The following is a 21176-nucleotide window of genomic DNA, read 5'->3' on the forward strand; positions in this document are numbered from 1 at the left end:
ACACTCCCACATTAGGGCCACTCCTACCAGTCAAAGACAGCAACTTGATGCCAGCCTACAGCATCTTTTTAAACTCGCTCACACACTGTTGGGGCAGTGTAACATACTCAGAGGACAGCGCTATCTGTTCCTAGTGCTTGCTTGAGCTCACAGACGTCTATGATTGGCTGTAGAGCCGTGATTGATGTGAGAGCGCTAAATGCTTCCCATATTGTCGCCAAAAAGAGATCAGCCAATCAGCTCTCTCCACACTCCCAGCTGACTTGTGTTTTGTAAATATGCATACACATTTATATTTTTGTCAGATAAAAAGAAACACATTTGCTGAATACAATTTCGTGCCCTTCTATGTCACTTGTGTCTTTAACTTTGTCCAATTCAAATCTTTCAATGATCTTAATCGTCACTCAGATGATTTGGCCAGTTTAGATTTTACATGAAAAGACATCAACCTGAAAATAAAACATACTTGTTAAGATATTGCAACATGAATTTGACATGGTTACGGACACTACAGATTTTTAGATTTTTAAGTTTTAACAATTTTTGCATGTCATATGCTTCCAGAAGCTTGGTATCAATACTCATAAAGAAATCTGAATAATTAGCATTTTAAATGATTAGAGTTTGAAATGAGAGTATACAAATGGAACATATAAAATCTTCTCTCCAAAACGTCTGAAGTTGAAATTTGTAGGGAAGCGAGATCAGTCACTTCCATGTTGCATAAACTTCAGAAGTAGCGTCTTTGGCACACACACACATTTTCTGTATTATTAGATTTGATTAGATTCAACTTTATTGTCATTGCACATGTAGGCACAAGGCAACAAAATACAGTTAGAATCTAACCAGAAGCACATTTTCACAGTGCAGAATAATTTGCATAAATAGCATATAGTGAGGTAGATTAGTTACAAATTATACATGAAATCATTACTAATACTGTGTTTTGACCGATAGCAAGGCAGTTTAAACATAATATGGAACTTTCTGTATCAATAAAAAACATGACTTTTCGTTTCAATTACAGAAAGATTCCATATTTTACAGGGCAGCTCCATCTACAGGCGTGTTTGTCTACTCGCTATTTGCATGAAGAAAGTTTAGTTTCGGTTTTGTTTTGTCTGGTTTAATGTGTTTCTGTTCCACTTTACATTCTCATTCCTCCTACACCACCAGCTGGGACTGGGACACTGAGACACTGGGACTCTAAGACACTGTACACTTGGACACTGTTCCAGAGAGGACACCTCTAGGACACCCTGTGGGATTCAGAATGCTTTATTGGGGCAAACTGAACTCAACAGAAGATGATCCTTCACATCAGGACAATAAAATATGTGATGAAATTTTCTGCAAGATGGGAATCAAGGATATGTCAATCACATCTCAGGGGCTCGCGGCGTTCATCAGGGACCCGGACCGGAGAGTCACCTTAGTGACGTCACATAAGAGTAAGAGAAAACAGACGCCGTACCAATGTGAGACTCTGTTAATGATTTATTTTATGTTCAGGTATCAGTACGAACATAAATCGGGGATCAAAGAGCACAAAACGCATAAAAGAATCTTCTACTTCTTACTATTGTTACAGTTTGATACACAGTAGCAGTCAAAAGTTTAAACAAAACTTCTAACTGAATTGTTTTTTTTATCGTGTTTGTTTAATGATTTATTTTATATATTTGAGAACAAGACTGGGGATTTCAAAACTATGACATACGTATGGTTTTAGGTACTTAAGTAACAACAACAGTAACAGTCTGTATAATTGTATAATTGTATAATTTTTCTATCAAAATTTATTCAAAGTAATGCATTATTTGATAACTTTGCTTTACAATTAAAAAAAACATCTGTTATTTAGTGTAAGCCCTATAAGCAGTTGCTCAGTGCCTCTGGACCACCAGGGGGCGCCATAAGAACACATTTGTTGATTACTTTATAAATCTGCACCAAATATCTTAATGAGCTGCATCACACCAACCTGGCCTTAATTATGCTCCTTTAACAGCATGCTAAGGAGTGGTGTATTCCTTACTGTATACTGTAACTGTATACAGTACATGACATCTAAATACACATGTACATTTCCCTTTGGGATTAATAAGAGTAGTTTCATATTGTGTGAAATCTTGTGGTGTAAGATACACAGTGCAATGCAAAAACAAACACAGAGTTTATTGAAGAAGACAACAGTGAGGCTTATCGTATAAAACAACACTAACGACAGTGTATATGTTTTTAGGAATGACTTTAGATTTGAAGAAGGAGCGAGCTGGCATATGCAGCGCCGGGCAGGAGCATGTTGTGATTGTAACTGAGGCAGGGGCGGTGTGGGAATGGAAGCATTCGACCCAATCCAACATACCCAGGTAGGCCTACATCTGGGAGAACGACTTGTCCAGCTGTACTAATTTTATCTTATTGTGTATTCTTCATTTTGTTCCTCATGATCAGGAAGATCAGCCCATTAAATAACTTACACATTGCACAAGTTGCATGTGGCAGCTATCACACTGTCGTCCTAACAAAAGGTACAAAGTTACAACACTTTTTCTTTTTTAGTGGGGATTAAGTGCATGCAATTGACAGCTATAAAATGCCAAAAAAGTGTATAAACCATTATATACAGTATTTGATAATTTTACAGTTAAATTTAATATTCGTGGATTAAGCTCCCATTACTTTTTAAGAATTTATTAATATTCTTGCTGGCACCTAATTTCCAAAATTGTTCCCACTCACCCTTTCAGATGGTCAGCTGTTCACGTGGGGTCAGAACTCGAGGGGTCAGCTGGGTTTAGGGAAAGGCGAGCCGAGCTCTCTGTCTCCTCAGCCCCTCAAGTCTCTGTGTGGGATCCCACTGGCTCAGATCAGCGCAGGAGGAGACCACAGCTTCGCCCTGTCTCTCTCGGGGGCTGTGTTCGGCTGGGGCAGGAACAGCGCCGGGCAGCTGGGTCTGGGAAACACTGACGGTACTGACTTCATGGCCGTGTAGTAGTAACACAGCTCTGGCAGAAATCCACATAGTAATTTTGGTCTTAATATTTGTTTACAGACAGACACGCCCCTGTTTGTGTGAAGAGCTTGAATTTGAAGAAAACTGTTTTCATCTCATGTGGAGAGGACCATACTGCTGTTCTAACAAAGGTTCAGACTTCCAAACTTAAATGACACAAAGATTTCCAACCAGAATTGCAGTAGTTAATAAATAAAGTAGTAGTAGTAGTATTATACATAGTCTTTTCTCTATTCAAAACAGATTATTTAGACAGATATACAGTATATACTGTGTGTGTGTGTGTATATATATATATATATATATATATATATATATATATATATACTTAGCAAAAAAAGAAACGTCCTCTGACTTTCAACTGTTTTTACTTTCAGTTAACTTAATGTGTAAATATTTGTATGAACACTAAAAGAGTCAACACCATAAGACATAAACTAAAAATGTTTCCCAATGTGTCCCTGAATGAAGGGAGGCTCAAAATCAAAAGTACCAGTCTGTATCTGGTGGCCACCAGCTGCTTGAAGTACTGCAGTGCATCTCCTCCTCATGGACTGCCTATTGCAGACAGTCTGAGCACTGATGGAGGGATTGTGTGTTCCTGGTGTGACTCGGCCAGTTGTTGTGGCCATCCTGTACCTGTCACGCAGGTGTGATATTTGGATGTACCGATCCTGTGCAGGTGTTGTTACACGTGGTCTTACACTGCGAGGATGATCAGCTGTCCTTTCTGTCTCCCTGTAGCGCCGTCTTAGGCGTCTCACGGTGCGGACATGGCGATTTATCGCCCTAGCCACATCAGCAGTCCTCATGCCTCCCTGCAGCATGCCTAATGCACGTTCACGCAGATGAGCAGGGACCCTGGGCATCTTTCTTTGGGTGTTTTTCACAGTCGGTAGACAAGTCTCTTTAGTGTCCTGCGTTTTTAGAACTGTAACCTTAAATGCCTACTTCCTGTAAGCTGTTAAGGTCTTAACGACCATTCCACAGGTGCATGTTAATTAATTGATTATGGTTAATTGAACATGCATGGAAAACATTGTTTAAACCCTTTACAACGAAGATCTGTAAAGTTATTTGGATTTTTACAACATTATTGTTGAAATACACAGTCCTGAAAAAGGGATGTTTCTTTTTTTGCTGAGTATATATATATTCAGTCAAGCCCGAAATTATTCATACCCCTGGCAAATTCTGACCTAAAGTTACTTTTATTCAACCAGCAAGTTTAGAAATGACACAGGTGTCTCCCAGAAGATAATAAGTCAAAGTACCAGTACATCATTGTGGAAGAAATTATTACTCATCTTTTATTTACATTTGAACAAAAAGTGGCATGTCCAAACTTATTCATATCCTTCTCAATAATCAATAGAAAACCCTTTTATTAGTTATTACAGCAAATCAAACACTTTCTATAATTGCTGACCAGCTTTTTGCACGTCTCCACTGGTATTTTTGCCCATTCATCTTTAGCGATGAGCTCTAACTCTTTTAGGTTGGAGGGTCTCCATGCCATTACCCTGATCTTTAGCTCCTCCACAGATTCACAATTGGATTTAAGTCAGGACTCTGACTGGGCCACTGCAAAATGTAAATTTTTTTGTCTGCTAACCATTTCTTCACCACTTTTGCTGTGTGTTTTGGGTTGTTGTCATGCTGAAATGTCCACTGGTGCACAAGGCCAAGTTCCCTCTGCAGACTGCCTGATGTTGTTGTTGAGAATGTTGATGTATTGCTTCTTTTTCATGGTGCCGTTTACTGTGATTAGGTTCCCTGTTCCACTGGCTGAAAAACACCCCAAAAACATCAGGTTCCCACCACCATGTTTGACAGTGGGAATGGTGTTCTTAGGGTTGATGGTGTTCTCCTTTTTATGCCAAATAAAGGCTACACCATTATGGCCAAACAATTCAATTGTTGTTTCATCCAACCATAAAACAGAAAACCAGAAGTCTTCTTCTTTGTCCAGATGAGCATTTGCAATGGCAAAGTGGGACTGTCTGTTAGACTGTCTGTCTTGTGCTGTTGCCACCAGCAGAGCCCAGATTCATCCGGATGGCCTTGGTGGGGATCCTCTGAGATTTTTCACAGTGCGGAACGTCTTGTGTTTTTTAATAATACTTTGCATTGTAGCCACTGGAACTTCAAAACATTTAGGGTCTTATATCCCTTTCCTGACTTGTGAGCAGCCACAATGCACAGCTGCAGGTCCTCAGTGAGCTCCTTTGTCTTAGCCATGACTGTCCACAAACCAACAGCAGAGAGATTCTGTTTTTCACAGGTTGAGTTGATTAACACAGCTGTTACCAATGAATCAGGGTAATTAGGATGCTTTAGAACATCTTGGACTATTTGGAATGGTATAGAAGTTTGGATTTTCCCATAGACTGTGACAGTTTGCAAAGGGTATACAGTATATAATTTTGGACATGCCACTTTTTGTTCAAATGTAAATAAAAGCTGAGAAATATTTTTTCCACAATGATGCCTCTTGTACAATGTCTTATTATCTTTTGGGAGAAGCCTGTGTCAATTCAGAGATTTGTCCTCAGAGATTTGTGTGCCCAGGACCTATCCAACTCCTTTCCCTTTTATCTCCAGATGCTCGTAATCAACTGTTTGGACACGGGTCTTTTCTGATTTTTTATTTTTTTCTACACTGTTAAACAATACTGAAGGCGTTTATCCAAAATACACAATAATCCTCTTCTTAACAGTTGATATTGAGATGTATATCTGCTCCTTCTGCTCTGTAAAGCTTCATAACAGCTCTAATCTGAGGTGCTGGTTGTTAATTGGTGATTTCTGAGGCTGGTGACTCTAAATGAACGTCCCCTCTGCAGCAGAGCTCAGTTTTGGTTTTGCTTTCCTGGGAAGGTCTTCATGAGAGACAGTTTCATCATGGAGCTTGATGGGTTTTACAAATGCTCTTCACGATACTGTTCTTGCAGCTTATTAGCAGTTTTTTGAATGTGCCTAAGACATTTGCAGCCTACTGTACATATAGCTTGATATTTAGTTATAAATTATCTTTACTTATTAGTTTCATGCCTCAGCATCATTACATTACATCATGCATCTAACTATAAAGACATGTATAATAGTACTGGTATATAACTGTATGAAATAAAATAAAATAATTTATTTGCTGTTTATAGGGAGGGTTGTTGTTCACATTTGGATCAGGTCGTTATGGGCAGCTTGGACACAACTCACTGAGAGATGAACTACTGCCTCGTGTAATTGCTGAATTCTGGGGGTCCAAAGTGTCCCAGATAGCCTGTGGAGGGTAAGTAACCTCTAATATACAAGTCAAAAGTTATATTTATATATGAATGGTATATTTGATACGAAACAAATGCTTATCTCTATAGCATGCACAAGAATGCACTTTTGTGTGAAAGTTAACATAGCTTATGTTTAAACACTGTGAAATGTTCAATCTGATTGGTTAATAGGACAATATTGGACACTGCAAAGTTTATCTAGGTTACTGGACTCATTCTAGTATGTTATCTGTAGTAGTTATCTAAAATGTTTTTTACAGTAACTTACACAAGGATGTGCCACATAAACAGACTTTAACGCATAAGTATTTGTTGATGTTTATTTAGCATATTACATTATATTTATCATATTATTTACCTGTATATAAAATTATCTTCCTTTTCTTCCTATTACCATCTCAGGGAGTTTTTCCTTGCCACTGTCTCCCTCAGCTTGCTCATCAGGGACGATCTGACCATTTTGATTCATACACATTCACACTCCATACAAACCTTAATAATTCCTTTGATAAAAAAAGCTGTGTAAAGCTGCATTGCGACAATAATTGTTAAACGCGCTATACAAATAAAATTGAATTGAATAAAATTGAATTGAATTTCAGTCAGCTGGTGTAACATAAGATGTATCTTTTTTTTGTTATGAGAAACTTTACTATTCAACTTTAACAAAGAAAGAGAAACATGAGGCTGGGTGAAAAAATAAATGTTTACAGTATAGCATATGCATAGAATTTAAATGAATAAAAACTGTAATTGTTCACAAATTGCAGTGGAATAAAAGGAATGAAAAAAAATGTTTAAAAAAAAATAAATCAAGTCAGTAACTCCGGTTTGTGTCATTGATGATTTTCCTAAAACAGCACCATTTCTAAATTGTTTCATATTTTAGATTATTGTTATATCTGTAGTTAATGTGGAGTCTGTTGAATTCTTGTATTTAAGGCATCACACTCTGGCACTGGTTGAGTCATCAAACACGATCTACTCGTTTGGATGTGGAGCACAAGGTCAGCTGGGAAATGGCCTGAGGACCAATCAGTGTGTGCCGTTTCCTGTTGGGCTGCCACCAGGTGAGTACATTATTAGCAATCTTTTAATAACAGATGAATGTATTTACTTGTATTTAACGAGAGACAACTGGTCTTTTATTTTTGTATATAAAAGAATACAGCCCTGATCAGGCAGTTAAGAAAATTACTGCTGGAGGGAATATTTCTGTTCTCTTTATCTCTGTAAGCAAAAAAAACTTTCTTTTTTTGGCAAAAAATAATGTCTTATTGTGTTTAGGTCTTATTTATTAATTTTTTCTTATATCAATGTTTTTTTTTGTTTGTTTATCTTATACAGGATGATGCTCAAGCAAGTTCAAACCTGAGTTCCTGTAACACCACAGCAGTGTTAAATGATGAAATGATTGATCGCTGGATTTCACCCTGTAACTCAAAAACCCGGAAAAGAAACCAAAAGTATAAAGACAAGCATCACTGCACATGAATTTTTTTTCTTAGTTTTAATAGATAAAATTATCTGAGTTCTGCTACAATACATCACTATACTCAAGTTATCCAGAGCATTTCTGTTCCAATACATTATGAATAAACACACCAGTGAGAGTTAGAGACACGGCTCTGTATCTCACCCTGGTACACTCATGATTACAAATTGCTCTGATTTATTTATTTGAGCCACAAATTAAGCTGTAATCATCTTTAATATTTACTAAACACTTTTAGAACTTGTGTGTTCTTTGCACTGTAGGAAAATCCAGAAAATGTTCTCATCAGCATCATGCATTAATGGGAGCTTCTGTGAGAAAAGGTATAAATATGCAAAGAAAATACATTAATGCTGAAATGATCATATTATCAATATACAGTACTCATCACAATAATGTTGCATTTCTATTGTTAGCGATGACCAGCATTATAAAACATCTAAACTGTATTCTGGTCTCGATTTATCTTTGGCTCGTCTTGCCTTTGAGAAGCTGGCCAAAAAGGACAATGTTCTACCAGAGGTAAGGCGTTGAAATGAAATGAGATTTAATGGAATAGGAATGTCATTTATATTTCACTGTTATTGTACTTTTATATCAGAGCTATCATTTCTTTTCAGGTCGAGACGGTGGTGGAGAAAGCCCTTCTGCCCTCTCTGAGCCCGGATGCTGCTGGTGTGGAAGCACTGAGGGTTTACCTCATCCTGCCTGAACTCCTCCGAGTGCTGAAAAAACAAGGGCGTGGCACACAGCTCACTGTTGCACTGGCACGTGCCATCTTACAACTGAAGCCTGAGTCAATGGAGGTGTTAAGTATGTACTCTTTATGACATTGTTGCAATTGTTTGAATTAAAGCTTTAAAAGAATATGTTTGTGTTTTTAATTTGTGCAAACTTTTATTTTTAATTTGTGCGAACATTTTAATTTACAAATAATTTAAAGAGCATTTGCTTTAATGAATTCATGTATAATGGCGAAACAATGGTTTAGTGGTTAGCACTGCCGCCTTGTATCTCCAGGGTCCAGGGTCAATTCGTGCAATGGGTCTGTGTGTGGAGTTTGCAATTTCTCCCTGTGCTTATATTTGACAATCATTATAATCTTTTTTTTGTTTTTTGGGTGTGGTTGTGGAAGGCAGGGGGTGAACAAGTTGTTTGTACTTGTGTTTTCGTAGTGTTTTCACTATAATTACAGTGGTGTGAAAAACTATTTGCCCCCTTTCTGATTTCTTATTCTTTTGCATGTTTGTCACACAAAATGTTTCTGATCATCAAACACATTTAACTATTAGTCAAAGATAACACAAGTAAACACAAAATGCAGTTTTTAAATGATGGTTTTTTATTATTAAGGGAGAAAAAAAATCCAAACCTACATGGCCCTGTGTGAAAAAGTAATTGCCCCCTGAACCTAATAACTGGTTGGGCCACCCTTAGCAGCAATAACTGCAATCAAGCGTTTGCGATAACTTGCAACGAGTCTTTTACAGCGCTCTGGGGGAATTTTGGCCCACTCATCTTTGCAGAATTGTTGTAATTCAGCTTTATTTGAGGGTTTTCTAGCATGAACCGCCTTTTTAAGGTCATGCCACAACATCTCAATAGAATTCAGGTCTAGACTTTGACTAGGCCACTCCAAAGTCTTCATTTTGTTTTTCTTCAGCCATTCAGAGGTGGATTTGCTGGTGTGTTTTGGGTCATTGTCCTGCTGCAGCACCCAAGATCGCTTCAGCTTGAGTTGACGAACAGATGGCCGGACATTCTCCTTCAGGATTTTTTGGTAGAATTCATGGTTCCATCTATCACAGCAAGCCTTCCAGGTCCTGAAGCAGCAAAACAACCCCAGACCATCACACTACCACCACCATATTTTACTGTTGGTATGATGTTCTTCTTCTGAAATGCTGTGTTACTTTTACGCCAGATGTAACGAGACACGCACCTTTCAAAAAGTTCAACTTTTGTCTCGTCGGTCTACAAGGTATTTTCCCAAAAGTCTTGGCAATCATTGAGATGTTTTTTAACAAAATTGAGACGAGCCTTAATGTTCTTTTTGCTTAAAAGTGGTTTGCGCCTTGGAAATTTGTCATGCAGGCCGTTTTTGCCCCGTCTCTTTCTTATGGTGGAGTCGTGAACACTGACCTTAATTGAGGCAAGTGAGGCCTGCAGTTCTTTAGATGTTGTCCTGGGGTCTTTTGTGGCCTCTCGGATGAGTTGTCTCTGCGCTCTTGGGGTAATTTTGGTCGGCCGGCCACTCCTGGGAAGGTTCACCACTGTTCCATGTTTTTGCCATTTGTGGATAATGGCTCTCACTGTGGTTCGCTGGAGTCCCAAAGCTTTAGAAATGGCTTTATAACCTTTACCAGACTGATAGATCTAAATTACTTTTGTTCTCATTCCTGAATTTCTTTGGATCTTGGCATGATGTCTAGATTTTGAGGTGCTTTTGGTATACTTCTCTGTGTCAGGTAGCTCCTATTTAGGTGATTTCTTGATTGAAACAGGTGTGGCAGTAATCAGGCCTGGGGTGACTACAGAAATTGAACTCAGGTGTGATAAACCACAGTTAAGTTATTTTTTTAACAATTACTTTTTTCACACAGGGCCATGTAGATTTGGAGTTTTTTTTCTCCCTTAATAACGTAAACCTTTATTTAAAAACTGCATTTTGTGTTCAATTATGTTATCTTTGACTAATAGTTAACGGTTTTTGATGAGCAGAAACATTGAAGTGTGACAAACATGCAAAAGAATAAGAAATCAGGACAAATAGTTTTTCACACCACTGTATGTTATAAGGCTACCCACAACTGTCCGATCATTCAGAATGTGGTCTCCTGATTCAGAGCATGTTCTGAGAGACTGTTTCGAAACTACAGATAGGGATGTGCTGCAAGGGTCACACAGTGGGAATATTGAGGACATTGTACACTGCACAATGGATTACATCAACTTTTGCATGGATGTTGCTGTTCCTGTAAAAACTGTACGCTGCTTTGCAAACAACAAGCCCTGAATCACAAGTGACATCAAAGCTCTCCTAAATAAAAAAGAGAGCTTTCCAAAATGGTGATCAACAGAAGATCAAGTGCGTGCAGAAGAAACTCAAGGTTCAGCTTAGGGGGCGAAAGAGCAGTACAAGAGGAAGCTGGAGCAGAAACTGCAGAACAACAGTATGAAGGAGGTGTGGAATAGAATGAAGACAATTACTGGGTGCAGTTTAAAACGGTGTGAAACTATTGAGGGAGATGTGGGGGGAGCAAACCAGTATAACAACTTTTTTAATAGGTTTGACCACTCCAACTCATTCACACCTTAGAGCACTGTACCTCCAACCCCCTCCTGTGTACACCCCTTCCTTTCTTCCAATACCAACTCACTTTTTTGCAACTCAGAACACTGCAAGCCACACTGCCCCTTCTTCAACTCTATCCTCTCCAGCTTAAAATTTAGAAAAGAGGAAACTGTCCTTCCACCTGAAATCACAACAGCCCAGGTGTGTAGAGAGCTAAAGATACTCCACCACAGCAAGGCAGACGGCTTAGGTGGAGTATCACCTCGACTACTAAAGGCCTGCGCGTTGGAGCTGGGAGAGCCTCTTTAGCACATCTTCAACCTAAGGCTGGAACAGAAAAAGGTACTTCAGCTGTGTAAACCATTCTGCATCATCCCAGTACCAAAGAAACCATGCCCTGCAGAGATGAACGATCACAGACCAGTCGCTCTGACATCACACATTATGAAGACCATGGAGCGGACACTGATGCATCAACTGAGGCCACAGGTCAGTCATGCTCTTGACCCCCTACAGTTTGCATACCAGGAGAAGGTGGGTGTGGAGGATGCCATCACCTACATGATCCACAGAGCTCTGTCTCACCTGGATCGGGGAAGTGGTGCTGTGAGAATTACATTCCTGGACTTCTCCAGTGCCTTTAACACCATCCAGCCAATGCTCCAAACTGAAAGAAATGAGAGGGAGCTCACAGCTGGTGGGCTGGATCACAGGCTACTTGACAGGTAGGCCTCAATATGTGTGGCTGGGGAACTGCAGGTCTGACACAGTGAACAGCAGTACAGGAGTGCTGCAAGGGACTGTGCTTTCTCCAGTCCTGGTAACTCTCTACATGTCAGACTTACAGTACATTCCAGTACTTGGAGTCCTGCCATGTACAAAAGTTTGCAGATGACACTGCAATCGTGGGCTGTATCAGAAATGGAAAAAGGGAGAAGTACAGAAAACTGATCCAGGGCTTTGCTGCATGGTGTAACCTGAACAACCTGCACCTTAACACCACGAAGACCCGGGAGATGGTGGTGGACTTGAGAAGACTCAGGCCATACAAATACCTGGGAGTGCAGCTGGACAACAAACTGGACTGGACTGCTAACACAGATACTCTGTACAAGAAAGGACAGACCCGCTTGTACTTTCTCAGAAGGTTGGCATCTTCTAACATCTGTAAAAAACTTATGACAATGTTTTACCAGACCGGTGCTGGTGAGGAAGGCAGGCTCAGTGGTGGGTACAGTGGTGGGTAATTCCTCCCCCATGCCATGAGACTGTTTAACCGCACACGTGGGGTTTGGGGTGAGGGGGAATCAGGCCATAGCATAACATCCTCACTAAACACAAACCTTTTGCACATTATGCACAAAACCACTGACTTTGCACAATAATATGCATAGGAGCTTTTACCCATTTTTTTATAGGATTGTTTTTTACCTTATTTTTCTTATTCTCTAAATGTAACTATCTGTGGACTGTTGGATCTTGTGAATTTCCCCATGGGGATGAATAAAGTATCTATCTATCTCTCTATCTCTCTATCTATCTATCTATCTATCTATCTATCTATCTATCTATCTATCTATCTAAATGTTGTTTGTTTGTTTGTGTTTTGTATTTTGTGGTTTTAGGATCCCTTTGAAAATGATATTGTGAAAGGCTAAACTTCTAAATAAAATTTAAGTGAAAATAATTAGGGGAAATTAACTGTTTAGGATCAAGACAATCAAGGCAGTGTGAGACTCTCAGGGGGCCAGGGAGATTAGAATGAGATTCCCAGGTGGCCAAGGAGGCAGAGCAATGTTCTCACCATTGATGACCAATAGTGTTTATTTATTATTAGTACCGTGTAACAACGCGGTCCTCGCGAGAGATGGAGCCGCGCAAAAATAGTCTCCACTGTTTACGAATGGGCAGATCTGCAGGCAGAGGCGCGGCCTGGTATATACGTGGTTGCCAGGCAATGTCGCTGAAAGGCAATCAGCCTGAACGCACCACACATGGCGGCGTGTCTATTTAAAGGTCCTGGGACTTTGTGCGACCATTTAAGTAGCACTGGTAAGGTATCAGGGCCAAAGAAAGAAAGACAGACAGACAGACCGAAAGTCATTGAGAGGCAAAGACCCAGCCTCTGCCTTCCAAAGATGCTGCGAGAGAGAAAATGAGAAAGCGATTTGCCTCAGTTTAGCGTGCACTCTATGTCTAGGTTTAAAGTGCAAAGCACAAATATATTTATTTTTTCATAAATCCTTGGTAAGGGTGAAGGCCCCTGAGAGGATACAGGTTTTTTGTTATAGTTTCCAGAGCCCCGTCCATTCTCGGGTAGACGGTGGAGCTCTGTTTATTTGATTTCCTTTTAAGTTTCAGATTAATAGTCCCATGCTATTTTCACAAGCTCCTATTTTATTTACCCCCTCGAAAGCCCTGCGTTAGAGCTCTTATACACAGTATAAAATCTTGTGGTGCGGCTGGTGTGTGTGTGTGTGTGTGTGTGCGCCCTGCTAGGGATTGTCAGGTTGTACTAGCAGTCTCCTGGGACAGGCTCCAGGCCCCCTGAGACCCTGTAAGTGATAGAGAAGATGAAGATACTGTACCACTGATACTCATTCTGTGTGAAACTCCCTCAGCAAGCCTGTGGACCAAACTGCCCTACTACTACTACAGGACTCTGGTGAAGATGTTTCACTCTGTGTGTGCTCACTTTATGTCACTGAGGATAAAAACAACTTGTGACCACTGGACTGAAGTTTTACCTCTGCTAAGGGTTCTGCGGAAACTTTACAATGTAAGAACTGGACATTTTCTCACTCTGTTTAACTCTTTAACATACACTCACCTAAAGGATTATTAGGAACACTACACTAATACGGTGTTTGACCCCCTTTCGCCTTCAGAACTGCCTTAATTCTACGTGGCATTGATTCAACAAGGTGCTAAAAGCATTCCTTAAAAATGTTGGCCCATATTGATAGGATAGCATCTTGCAGTTGATGGAGCATACCTTGGTTGTAATGAGTGGTTATTTCAGTCAAAGTTGCTCTTCTATCAGCTTGAATTAGTCGGCCCATTCTCCTCTGACCTCTAGCATCAACAAGGCATTTTCACCCACAGGACTGCCGCATACTGGATGTTTTTCCCTTTTCACACCATTCTTTGTAAACCCTAGAAATAGTTGTGCGTAAAGAAATCCCAGTAACTGAGCAGATTGTGAAATACTCAGACCGGCCCGTCTGGCCCCAACAACCATGCCACGCTCAAAATTGCTTAAATCGCCTTTCTTTCCCATTCTGACATTCAGTTTGGAGTTCAGAAGATTGTCTTGACCAGGACCACTTCCCTAAATGCATTGAAGCAACTGCCATGTGATTGGTTGATTAGATAATTGCATTAATGAGAAATTGAACAGGTGTTCCTAATAATCCTTTGGGTGAGTGTATAAACTAACTTCCACTCTATTTGGTATAAACAGTATAATATAATGCTAAGCATACAGTAAATATGCAGCAAAATAGATTATATATCACATAATAGATATAATATACTGTACATTTATCTGCAGGTTAATAGTCAGAGAGCTGCATCCCTGACTGAGGGTTACTTTCTTATCAAGGAACTCAATGACTTCTTCACCTTGGTAAGGACTGAAGTTATTCCAACACTTCATATAGGTGTTATGGCATTAGAGACAGTACACATACTTAATATCTATTGTATGCCAGAGCTTTACATTCACAGTACCTAAGAGCAGTATAAGTTTAATGCTCAAAACATTTCTAGCTGTGTTGCATATAAATTACTGTAATTCCAGCCAAACTTTTTGTCAAACCCCTTGAATTGAAGCTAAAAGTCTTGACTTCACTCACATGTTGAATGTTTCAATTTAAATTACGTGTGGTGGTGTACAGAGCCCAAATGCTAAAAACCTATCTTTCTTTTAAAATGTATGGACTTGAATGTACTTGGCAAGCTTTCTATTTATTCTAAAATAGGAATACATTTTTAAAATTTTTATTTAAACTTCAAAATGAAGTTTTATTAGAACTTTCCTCAGCCTTAATGATAAATTCCATATTCAAAATTAAGTTCTGGACTCACTCCAAAGAGTCAAAGTGAAGTCTTTTAAATATAATTATATAATAATCTCTGTATAATTTTCTGGGAAGTTTTTTAATTATAATGCAAAGGCTATTCTTTTTATTTATTGATTTTACCAAAACAATGATGTAATGAACATCCATACATTTATTATTGTTTACATGATTTAAATACTTATTTTTAAATACACCAGGAGAGATGCTACCCTGTACATAGTGCATGGACTGCTTAGCCTGTATAGAGCAGCAACTCTATAATGAAAACCTTTTTTTTTTTGTGACTAATTATTCTTAAACAGACAATAAATGGACTCCATGGTCATTTTTAGCAAAAATAAAAACAAAAAATTTAAATGTAAAAAAATAATAACGAAATGTTAGTTTCGTTTCAAAGTTTTAACTGTTGTTTTTTTTTTTTTTTTAGATGAATCAAGATCGTTTAAAACATCTATTCTCAGTAAAGAGATTGTCTGAAGAGGTAAGATAATCATGATAATCATAAAAAAAAATTGTTCATTATTTTTTCTTCTTGTGTCTAAATCAAGAAACATGGAACTGTAATAACAGAACACTTAGGAAAACAGGTTTAGAATATTTGAGCACCCTTGCAATGTCATTAATGCAGACATCACTTCCTCCATGCTTGACCCTGACAACGTCAGCACTTCAGATACCTGTTACTGTTACTGTGGCAATTTCACTCTACTGAAATAAAATACTGAATATATATTGAAAATCAGAAAACAATATAAAAATACCATTACAAAACATATACTATTGAAGACTCGTATATAAACACGCTGTAAGATCTCAAACTCGGGTGGCACCACAAACACACAGACAGGAGGCAAGGTCTTACAGGAAAGTGGGAAGTTTTAGTGGAAAAATAAGGAAAGGTGGGACTTTAAGGAGTGAGAAAGGAAATAGATGTGCAAAAAGTGCCTTTTTGAAAAGCAGTGCCCAGTTGGCATGTAGGCACGCGGCTGGCGAGCAGAGGCGACGACGGAGTGGCGAAGAGGACTTGTAGATGCGACTACTCAAGAAACTCAATTAAAATTTCAATAATTATAATGTCTGTGATTTCTTTTATGTTGTAGGACAGGATGGAACGCCTCATATGTTATCGTTTTATTCTTGATTTAAAGAGTAAACAGACAGCCTTCCAGGTAAATGGACGCAATCATTTGGTATAAATTATATTTAAAATTTTACTCAGTGTGTCCTTGATGTAACTACTAATTTTCCTGTATGAAGTTTTTACAGATGGAACATGGTTCTTTAACTGCCAATCGAAATACACTGTGTGTGAACAGAGAAACTGTGCTGGCTGACACACGTGTGTACCTGGAACAAGACAGACATAATTTTTGTCTCCCTTTAATGGTTTGTTTAACTGTTGATGATTGTTTATTATTATTATTATTATTATTATTATTATTATTATTAATACTGTGATAGGGAAAAATGTTTGATTATTTTATACGTTTTTTAAATGACTTTTTTTCTTACTAATAGGTAAAATTTAATCTGGAGGATGGGTTAGATTATGGAGGCGTGAGTGCTGGATTCTTCACCCTGATTGGACAGGAGATAAAAGACTCCAGTGTCATTCAAACTTTTGAGGACTCGGGACTCGTCTGGTTCTCTGCTGTGAGTCAGATTCTTCTATATATTCTATGAGAGAACATGCATATGAGACCGTTAATGTTTTCTGATGTTTAATTTATTGTAGGATTCTGAATCCAGTCAGGAGGAATTCTTTTACTTTGGCGTCATGTGTGGCTTGGCCTTATATAATCACTATTTTATAAACATCGACTTCCCGATGGTACTGTTCAAGAAGCTGCTGGACCTCAGACCGACTCTGTGTGACCTGGAGGAGCTGTCGCCAGTGGAGGCCAGGTGGAGCATCATTTCTTTTTTTTTTAAAATGACAATTTTTTTTTTTGTTGTTGATAAAAACACTTGTAAAACCAAGTTTCTTCTTTCCCCCCAAAAATAGAAGCCTAAAGAATTTACTGACAGAAGACGAGGATGTTGTGGAAGTGCTTTATTTGGATTTCACAGTAAGGTTAACTACATGGGTCTTACTAGCCAATTGAAAGGCAAATGGTGGCTGTACTTTTAGTGTTTTTTTCTGTCAGGTAAAAGGAATAGAACTCATTCCGAATGGAGCAGAAATCCCAGTCACAAAAGCCAACAGGTATAAAGTGCATCTTTTTTTTTTATTTTTATTTTTTAAACAAACATTTTCATGCATTTATGGTATTAGAGATCTTCTTAGGTTTTCAAATGTTGTGGTCCACATGATTACATTTAACATGTAATTATAGCTACAACACACTAATCGTACATGAGCTGCACAGTTATCGAAATAGATCCTGTATTTAACTAAAGTGTTCAAGTAAATATCATACTAGAAATAAACATTGAATTCCAAGCCATTAAATAGTGTGTGAGTGGACTAGTTTAAAATGTATGATAATTTTGACAATAGTTTTAGGTTATAATTTTTATTACACTAATCATATATTGTTTTTCATGGTAAATTAGCCAGATGTAATGTTCAGTACCTTTGATAAGGATCCGGGTGCTTGAGCAATTTTACATAGTTACTATACTAAATTATTATTATTATTATTATTATTATTATTATTATAGGTTTCAATCCAGGTTCATTAAACAGTAAATACTACTTAATAATCATACTATTTTTTATTACCTGCCATCCTTTTAAGGCAACATGATGTAGTTTGCTTTATACAGTAGCTATCTATTTCCATTTAAAAACTGATAAGCCACCATAAGTTTCAATATGCTGAACTAATCAAAGACTTAAAAGTATGAAATAAAATGTTGAAATGATCCAAATCTTGCCTTGGGTCTGTGTGTGTGGAGTTTGGTTTGCATGTTGGGTTTCCTCTAGATAATCTGGTTTCCTCCCACAGTGCAAAGACATGCAGAGAAGGTTAATTAGGTGCAGGTGTTTCCAAATTGCCCGTAATGTGTGAGTGAGTGTGTGCATGCGTGCCCTGTGATGGACTGGCACCCTGGGTCAGGGTGTACCCTGTCTCGTGCCCTATGTCTCCTGGAATTGGCTCCAGGCCTACTGCGACACTGTATACAGGATAAGTGATATAGAAGTTGAATAAATGAATCAAGCAAACACAGATTAATGAATTGCACTCTTTTACAGGCAGAAATATGTGGACTTGTACGTCGACTTTGTTTTTAACAAGTCTGTAGAAGGACAGTTTAGGAAGTTTAAGGAAGGTTTTTCTCGTGGAAGCCCCTTTGATCTCTGGAGGATGTTCAAGCCTGAGGAGCTCAGAGACTTACTCTATGGCACGTCGATATATGACTGGGAGGAGCTTGAAAGGGTATGACAACATTTGATTTCTCACAAAATTTTATTTTGAATACTATAATAATAATGAAATGATTTAGATATCTTCTCATGATCGTGATATTTCCATCAGGGAGTCACTTATGAACATTGTGGACCCTTAGACGACCTTATCCGGGACTTCTGGTCTGTTTTCTTTGAGATGGATGAGGAGCACAAGAAGAAGTTTCTGGGTAAGTTCAACACTTGGATAGAAATAGTAATATAGGATGGGGCATTTAAGTCAAACCAGGATGAAATTCCTTATTCTTAGTTCCTGGAAGGCCACCTTTTTAGATGTGGATCAGTGTATTAGTGTAGGAGGTGATTATAAAGAGAAAGAAAAGTACTGAGAAAAAAAAAAGAAAAGAGTGTTTACTCTCATAACTGTGTATTATGGTGTACAGTATAGGGCGAACGGTAGCTTTACTGATCAGAAGGTCCTAGGTTCCAACACTACCACCAAGTTGCCATTGTTGGACCCTTGAACAAGGCCCTTACGAAATGTAAGTCGCTCTAGATAAGGCCGTCTGCCAAATGTTGTCAATGTAAATGTATTGTTATGATCGAAAGGTCATACGATTGACTTAAACATCAAGCAAAAGATTTGAAAGATTTACTTGAACATCCTTCATCATATTGTGATAGCAAGGGTTATGGAAGCCTAATTTTTATTCACTACCCACTATATTAAAATGCATTGAGATGATATTTTTAAATCATACATCCTTGAGTTAGTCAATATTTTATGGTGCATAGATTACTGATGGATTGATAAATTAATAGAAGGATGGATGGATAAAATGATGGACTGATGGATAGAAGAATGCATGCATGTATGGATGGATGGATGAATAAATATACAGCATAAATTTTCTTTCATATGTTTTATTCTTTTAATACATATTTGTTAAATAATAAATTAGTAACTTTCGGGCAAAATAAATATTGTTTTAAATGAAACTTCCCCAGCTTTCGTTTATGGAACAGATCGCTTGCCTGTAGGAGGAATCTCTAAACTGCAGCTGAAAATTGTGAAATGCAACTACAGCGATGCAGATGACCGTTTCCCGTCTGCACAGACCTGTTTCGGCATTTTACACCTTCCGAACTACAGCAGCATCCATATACTTCAAAGCAAACTCACTGATGCCATTAAATATTGTGAAATTTTTGGACAAAGATAAAGGTACTTTTGGAAAGGTGGCATTACAATGTCCACTTCAAGTCCATTACTCCTAGCTTCATATGTGACTCGTATCTAACCTGAGGACTTGATATGACGTGTCACATACTGTATATTATCAGTGAAACTATCATTATGACTGGCTACAGTACCTATGTTTACTTACCTTATGGTTTAAGAGTTATTACAGCCTCTTGCTGTATTGTCAGTTAGATGGGTTTGTATTGTAGTTTTAAACCTTGTTTCCTAATTCCTTTTTTGCTTAGTTTCTATTTCTGCGCACTATTCTGCAGTTCATTATTTATTTATTTATTTATTGGTTTGCTGTTTTATTTGTTGCTTATTTCTATTGTTGCTTATTGGTTTGTTTGGATTTGGATTTTATTCCATTTTATTTTCTTATTAGTATCAGTTTTTTTTATTCTGTTCCTGTCTGTAGCTATTTCAGGATTGTACAGCATTTTTTTCAACTGTGTTGTGTTAAATGTAAATGTGCTTTAAAAATAAATTTGACTTGACTTGACTTGCTCATATTGTGTTTATAATGTTTCTGCTATTTTCTGTTTTACAAAACTATTTTTGTTTACGTTATACACATTTGCCATTGATGAGACATGAATTTTAGAAGAAGCTTAAATGAAGACACTAGTACATTTAATATCCTCTGTCTTATGTTTTGCGTAAATAATTTAGTGAATAATTCCATATTTTTTCATTATAAATTTTTACAGAATGATACAAATTTCCACTATAGTCCTATTTCTATGTATGGCCATGTATTTTAAATCCTTGTAGTATTATGAAGTGGTGGTATGGTGGTGTCGCCTTGCACCTCCAGGGTCCGTGTTTGATTCCCGGCCCTGTGTGCATGTGTGTTCTCTCCGAAATTGGTGGGTTTCCTCTGGGTACTCCGGTGTCCTCCCACAGTCCAAAGATATGTAGATTATGTTAATTGGTGTTCTCAAATTGCCCATAGTGTGTAAATGAGTGTGTGAGTGTGTGTATGTGTGTGTGCCCTGCGATGGATTGGCACCCTGTCCAGGGTGTACCCCAAGTCTCCTGGGATAGGCTCCAGGTCCCTGTGACCCTAAATACAGGATAAAGCGGTATAGAAGATAAGTGAGCAAGTGAGTATTATGAAGTAGTATTGCAGTGTTATTTTGTGTACTTTTACCACATATTGTATACTTTTACTTCAGGGGTTTAACACGGTGCTCGAAACATTCCTTAGAGATTTTGCACCATATTGACACAAGAGCATCACGCAGTCGCTGCACATCTTAATGATGCTCTATTGGACTGAGATCTGGTGGCCGTGTGTATACAGTGACCTCAGTGTCATGTTTAAAAAACCTGTTTAAGATGATTTTAGCTTTGTAACATGGTGCGTTATTCTGTGCTCATGAAGAGAT

At 38.2% G+C, this 21176-nt stretch overlaps 1 protein-coding gene across 1 annotated transcript; it reads left to right on the forward strand.

Moving 5' to 3' along the window:
- The first annotated feature begins 1193 nt into the window (after positions 1 to 1193).
- On the forward strand, positions 1194 to 20281 carry LOC128529042 (probable E3 ubiquitin-protein ligase HERC3). The gene is made up of 24 exons (XM_053502345.1): positions 1194 to 1457; positions 2252 to 2378; positions 2464 to 2540; positions 2760 to 2981; positions 3065 to 3156; positions 6187 to 6317; positions 7258 to 7385; positions 7480 to 7547; positions 7663 to 7781; positions 8074 to 8133; positions 8227 to 8332; positions 8431 to 8623; positions 13727 to 13884; positions 14659 to 14733; positions 15618 to 15671; positions 16291 to 16359; positions 16448 to 16576; positions 16709 to 16843; positions 16926 to 17095; positions 17196 to 17259; positions 17338 to 17396; positions 18390 to 18573; positions 18673 to 18772; positions 19551 to 20281. The coding sequence occupies exons 1-24, from the start codon at positions 1280 to 1282 to the stop codon at positions 19763 to 19765; spliced, it is 2913 nt and encodes a 970-aa protein (XP_053358320.1). The 5' UTR covers positions 1194 to 1279; the 3' UTR covers positions 19766 to 20281.
- Positions 20282 to 21176: the final 895 nt, after the last annotated feature.

This window comes from Clarias gariepinus, chromosome 8, assembly GCF_024256425.1.
Source record: "Clarias gariepinus isolate MV-2021 ecotype Netherlands chromosome 8, CGAR_prim_01v2, whole genome shotgun sequence".
In the NCBI taxonomy this organism is placed as follows: domain Eukaryota; kingdom Metazoa; phylum Chordata; class Actinopteri; order Siluriformes; family Clariidae; genus Clarias; species Clarias gariepinus.

What these genes read in the sequence shown, in the direction of transcription:
- LOC128529042 (XM_053502345.1), top strand. Translation starts at nt 1,280, where the DNA reads ATGCTTTATTGGGGCAAACTGAACTCAACAGAAGATGATCCTTCACAT. An exon ending in CTTAGTGACGTCACATAAGA is followed by an intron (nt 1,458 to 2,251) that starts GTAAGAGAAAAC and finishes ATATGTTTTTAG; the next exon opens with GAATGACTTTAGATTTGAAG. An exon ending in TCAATGACTTCTTCACCTTG is followed by an intron (nt 14,734 to 15,617) that starts GTAAGGACTGAA and finishes TTTTTTTTTTAG; the next exon opens with ATGAATCAAGATCGTTTAAA.